This window comes from Salvia splendens, chromosome 16, assembly GCF_004379255.2.
Source record: "Salvia splendens isolate huo1 chromosome 16, SspV2, whole genome shotgun sequence".
Taxonomy (NCBI): Eukaryota; Viridiplantae; Streptophyta; class Magnoliopsida; order Lamiales; family Lamiaceae; genus Salvia; species Salvia splendens.
Genome location: NC_056047.1, coordinates 8,560,886 through 8,567,458, shown reverse-complemented (window position 1 = coordinate 8,567,458; position 6,573 = coordinate 8,560,886). Strand labels below are relative to the sequence as shown.

Here is a 6,573-nt window from a genome sequence, read left to right as displayed (position 1 = left end):
CAGAGATCGCGGGTGAATGAATTAGCCGGTTTTGCGTTGGCTCAGCCGGGATGTCGGAGTCAGATAGCACTATGACCTCCGCACTGTTGTCTGAAATTGTAATAACCTCGTCAGGGATTTCAACTTTGACGTCGTACGCGCCAAAGAAACTCGCAAGCAGGCTGAAATCTGGCTCATCACGATAGTAATACGCCGCCGCCGAAGCATCCCTCTAGCAAGCAAAGTTACGCAAACAGAGTGCATTACATTTAAAGAAATGATGCGCATTCATGATTTCCTTTTAAGAAGCATATATTTTCTGGACTTAGTAAAAAAACATGAGCTACTACGAACCTTGAATATAAACTTCCACGTCGCATCCGAGGCGGACACAATTCGATCTTGAGTATTCCACTGGACACCGTTAGTCTTGACCAATTTTTTGAAACGCACGTACCTAGCCTTCAATAATTTAACACGCACTGCTATGTCGTCGGTTGTAAGATCCAATCCAAAAGGATGATTGATCACATCACGGACATTGCGGAGCACCGCGTCCGGCACCTTGCCATCTTCCCACTCACGTCCGGTCCTCAGAGTGATTAGCGTCGAAAGGAGCATGGCATCCATCTCTTGGGTCCACTTACCCCTGTAGAAGAACATTGCTTGTGGAGGTATTTTGAAGCTCATTGTGTTAATTGGTGTATGAGTGACGATGACACAATATTTGTCAAAGGGAGCACCCTTTTCATCCGAAGCAATTTATGGTTGAGCAATAAATATAGTCTTTCTTACATAGCTAAACTTTAGAATTGATGTTGGCAGGTAGTAGATATATTAATAAGTCCACAAACATACACTTTGAACAATACATGACAACTTTTAAAACTTCCACCCGTGATGAATCACTTCTCCAATTCTATAAGTAATCTCTGTGCATATAATTCCAAATACTACCCACCTTTTTTGTATAGGCAACTGACAGCATGCGTTGTAGCAATCACGGCAGTGAGATGGCTTATTAAATCCCTGTAGTGCAACAGTTACAATTGTGGTTGAGGGTGATTAAATAGGCCACTACAATATCAACAGCACCCATCCACATTTCACCAAACATTCCCTGCGACTATGGATTACTCTCGGCACCCTTCCTTCATGAAGAAAATCTCGATAGAGCACTGCCTAAATGAGTTGGTTAGTACTTCATCTTTTTTTCGTATGTTTTTGGTTGTTTTATAGCGTAGTTGGTTGTACTGAAATAGGGGGTCGTTTATTTGCAGCGCATACCACCAGAATTTGTATCTCTTCATGGATCAAGGCTCATGTTTGACTGTCGTCTAGTCATGCCGGGTGGAAGGAGTTGGCCGGTGAGACTCCTGAACATTGCGAGTGGTTGCCATTTCCACAATGGTTGGGCCGAATTTCGCCTCGCGAACAACATTATTCACGATGACGTGCTTACATTCACTATGGTAGATGCGGGCATATTCCATGTGAAGCGCTATAACCCGAGGACGGGATGTCCTCGACTTAGTGATTTACACGGTTAATTCCTGTAGACAAACTTTAATCTTGTTTAATATATGGATGCGTCTGTATTTAATTCATTGCTATGCATTAACGTGGCAGAGGAAGGTGTATACGGCGACTCAGAACACAGTGATGCTCCGGACGTGGAAACGTCCGACGACTATGTGCCCTCGGACACGGATGGGGGCGACTCCTCGGATGAGGAAGAGTATGTGCCGGACCCCGGGGTTTTAGCTGATGATGGTTGCCCGACTTTCACTGTAACTTTGGACAGCACAAACATTTCCCGTTCTCTAGAGATTCCGATGGCGTTTTGGCGTCGCCACATTCGGATGATATCACTTCAAGATCCGGTTTACTTCAACGTGAACGGAGACTCGTGGTTCATTGTTCTGGACCACAGTGACACCAAGATTTGGGTTAAACGTGGATGGCGGCGTTTCAAAATTGCCAACAACATCGTTGTTGGTACGCGCTGCCACTTCAAGCTCATTGATCGGATTGACGTCCAGTTTTATGTGTGGTTTGATCGACCGTAAGTATTAGGAATGATGTGAAAATGTATTATGTATGTAGTAGAACTCTTGCGGGTGCAATGTGTGTTTCGGCTGTGTCCAGGTGATTAAAGTTCACCAAATTTTCAGTTAGTGTTGTTATTACAGCCGTTGTTAAGTTGATATGTTGGCTCCTATGTATTTGATGTGGTTATTTCGAATATGAAATGTAGTTGATGTCTCCCATCTGTGAAATTTGATGCATCGAATTCTATTAACAATTGTTCTCGCTTGTATGAAAATTGATGCAACAAATACTAATACAAAATGATGTCTCCAAACGAACAACAATATTGCACGAAGGCGTAATAAAAATTTGATGTCTCCCTTCTGTGGAAAAATGTCAGGTTACAACACAATCGAAAATTGTTAAGAATGCGTACAAGAAAACGAGCAATACACAGAACAATGTATCCAAATTACGCTCTGGTTTAAGGAAGGCAGAACTCAAGAATCAATTTCAGAACCACTACCTATCCATTATTTCTTTCGGCCCACATTGCCCTTGCAAGATCATCCCTTTTTGTATTCCATATTGCTGAGGGTTCCACACTGCTGATATTATCAGAGACCAACGGAGGCTCATTATCACTTTCGTCATCACACTCTTCCTCGTTTACCAACTCAGCCTCCACAGGATCAACCACCATCTGACTTCTTATGTAATTGTGAAGAAGAAAACATGCGATTATTAGGCCGGTTTGAACGTCTATCGGATAAAAGCTTGCAGATCGGAGGATACCCCATCTCATTTTCAACACGGCAAACGATCGTTCGATGGCGTTCCTCGCCTTAGAATGTCTGAGGTTAAAAAGCTCTGCCGGATTCTGGGGAGCTTGCCGACCGACGCCCCATTCCTTAAGATGGTAACGAACTGCTTTATAAGGAGTCAAGAAACCTTCAGCGTTGGGGTATCCATTGTCACATAGGTAGTAGCAACCTGTAATTGGATACCATGTTTTATCAGAAAACTTGCTACGAATTCAAGTGATATTAACTGAACCAACTATATGAAACTTAACTTTAGGAACTTTGAGGCCTAATGGTCTGCTGACGGCATCTCTTAAAATCCGAGAGTCACCCGCAGAGCCCTCCCATCCGGGTAGTAGATAAATGAATCTGAGCTTGGGGTCACACACGGCCAATGTGTTGGTGGTGATGTGGCCTTTTCGATTACGGTATCGGGGAGCATCAGCAATGGGAACACGCACATTGATATAAGTACCATCTAAAGCACCCAGACAACCCTGTATATAGACAACAGCAACAATCAAGCATTATATCGAAGACTTAAGGAAGTATTACAATATATATGTACCTTGAACCATTTCCACCTACGGTCAGAGCAAGTTTCATCTATGGGGGTGGGCTTCACCAAAAAAATACTATGTAGTGTGAGAATACAACGGAGTACAATGTGTATATACTTTGACACAGTCTGAGACGAACGCATGAAATTATGCCCAACGATGCGAGATTTCTTGTGGTGTGCTAACACACAAAGGAACATGGCTACTTGTTCTTCCACACTGACTAGTCTTTGATCAATTAAGCCTACCCGGTCCCGGAGAATGCGACATAGACGCCCAAAGGTGTTCCTATCCATCCGTAAATTATCTACGCATGCCCTATCTGTTACACGAACTAGTCTATCCAGCTGACGGACATGAGCCGGAATAGAATCTAGAACCACTGACTGATTTAGACGATCCCAACGTTTACGCTTGCGGTTTTTAGGGCAAATCAATGATATCATCAAAGAGATGAGCAGCAGGTTAATTTGATAGTTGCGTATAACCTCTTCAAGCAAAATCAACACGGTCGTCATGTCATTTTGTGTACTTGAAACCTGATCAAGCCGTCCATAACAGACAATGCAAACTTCAATTCGAGATTTAAGATTCCTAGTAAACTTACACAGCGAAGGCAATCGTTTTTGCCTATTATAAAATTGAAACCTTATGCCTTGCACTAACTTCAATCACAACAACAACGTAAACTTTGAAAACATAGACATTCAGACACCAAAATATTACCAATTTGTATAGAGTTCAATCCATATCACAGAAAAGATGGAAAAATTTACATTCAGATCTAATCAAATGCGTAAACAATGGTGTGCTATGAATTCACATACCTCACGGAAATCCCCTCCATTATCCATTGACCGCCGGCTATGATATCGAAAAAGTACGCTGCGCAATCGCTAATAACATACACACAACTTCAATGTTTGGATTAAAGAGACAATTATGCAATTAATGAACAATTGAATCGAAATTGATACCAAATAGCCGCCGGAATTCGAGCCTCACCACAAATCGCCGCCGCTGAACTTCAATTCGAACAACACTTTGTATAGCCTATATTGCCACAACACCACATACAATCGGCAATTTGCGGGGTCTTTTAGGCAATCTTACAATCGGGAAAGACGGCATAAGGCGTATCGGAGCCGATAAGCCTGATACGCATACCCCTAAAAACTGTGTTGGTATCTTAATGCGGCCCGGGTTGGTGGTTGTATCCCGGGTCGTTGTGCAACACTATCAGGGCAATCAAACCATAGACAAGTCAGAGATAGGAGTGCTTATCTCATCCTATCTGGCCAATCAAGCGAGGCCTAATAGTCCTGGTTTTTTTAACATATGTGTGTATTTTTCTGCTGAATTTGTTTTTTTAATGCATAATGTCGTTTACCATGGTCCAATAGTCCAATACATGGAGTTGTCCTTTTTAAAATTCTGGAAAAAATCGTGGTCCCTTTGAATTTCCTTTCAAAAAAAATTTATCGTCTATAACAATGGAAGAAGCTAATTCACTTTTCATATTCACAAACTTATGTTTGCGAGATATATATCATATTTCAGGGTTTATCCTTCAAGTACATATTTTTTTTTGGAAAAACAAATCATTATAATCTTTTAGATCTGTGCATATTATGTTATATTTTATACAAGAATTTATAAAACATATATGTAATAATAGAATAATTAATACGCCTACAAAAGATTTTATAGGGAGTAGGATATAACATGAAGTAGTATAAATCTTACTTTTAGCTTTTCTGATACGGATTGAGTCAAGATTGGGTGGAGATAATAGAGATAGGAATAGAGAAAGGGTAGAGTAACATGAGTTCAAGACAATACCAGGAAATTAATATTTTTTGTTTTTATTAATAATTTTTTAATCAAATATTCTACATATATTTAAATTATCTAAGGTAATAATCGTGAAAATGAATTATAAATATAAGAGGCCGTAAATAAATTAAGCTTAACACGAGCTTTAACTTTTATTGTGAGGTTTTATTTTGAACTACCACGACAATCAAAAAGTTATAAATGAAAAATATTGTTCTCATTGAACTCCAGCAATAACACAGGATGCGAAACTGGTTTAGAAAATCATGGGAGAGATTAAGACGCTATACTATTAAATAATACAATCCACATATTAGTTATTGAGGATGTAACTTAATTGAAATAATAAAATAGTAAAAGAAAATGAAATAAATAAAATAAAAACATTACACCTATGAACTAAGTATCTTAAATAAGAAATGTGGTAAACAGTAATGTTGGAATAATATAAAGAAGTGACGTGGATTTTGGATGACTCATGGTCCACTGATTCTATATCATTTGCGTGGGAAGCCATATGAATTGATACGATTTTTTCCCATGCTAATTATAAATCTGATTAATTTCAACGTGACTTGCAGATAAAATTGTAGCAAAAGACAAACTAAGCAATATAATAATAAGATGAAATTCGAAAAGAAAGTATCTTACATATAATATTCTTTTTAAGTTGTTTTCATGTAGTAGTTCAGTTCTACGAGATATACTAGTTTATTGCATGAGATATTAGTAAATTAATTTTTAGGGCAGTTGGTAGAAGTCTTCTGACGATTAGAAACTAATAAAATATAGAGGGAACATTTTTTTTTTCCACGAACTTTACCAAAGTATCATTTTAGGTCCGTTAACTTTGAAAATATTATTTAAGGTCCACCAACTATGAGTTAATATCATTTGAAGTACTTTTTACTATTTTCAAGTTTTTTGGACAAAAATACCCTCAATACCTTAAAGAGTGTATATCTTTAATAAATTTATCATATACTCATATTTTTTTTATAAATATCTTTAAAATATATTTTTGACAAATTTTCTAAATATAATTTGACCTTCAATATTATCATTTAATTTTGTGACATGCAAGAAAAGATCTTTATTTAATTTTTTTATTATTAAAGAAAAGTTCTTTATTCAATTTTAAAAAAAAATTCATATAAAAAATTGAAGAAGCAATTTTACTTGCATGTCACAAAATTAAGTGATAATATTTAAGGTCAAATTATATTTAGAAAATTTGTCAAAAATATATTGTAAAGATATTTATAAAAAAATATGAGTATATAATAAATTTATTAAAAATATATACACTTTAAGGTATTGAGGGTATTTTCGTCTAAAAAAACTTTGAAATAGTAAAAAGTACT

At 37.6% G+C, this 6,573-nt stretch overlaps 1 protein-coding gene across 1 annotated transcript; it reads left to right on the top strand.

The window, feature by feature from the left end:
- Nucleotides 1-1,562: 1,562 nt before the first annotated feature.
- Nucleotides 1,563-2,048, top strand: LOC121770139 (B3 domain-containing protein Os03g0212300-like). The gene has a single exon (XM_042166931.1). The coding sequence runs from the start codon at nucleotides 1,563-1,565 to the stop codon at nucleotides 2,046-2,048; it is 486 nt and encodes a 161-aa protein (XP_042022865.1).
- The last annotated feature ends 4,525 nt before the right edge of the window (nucleotides 2,049-6,573 follow it).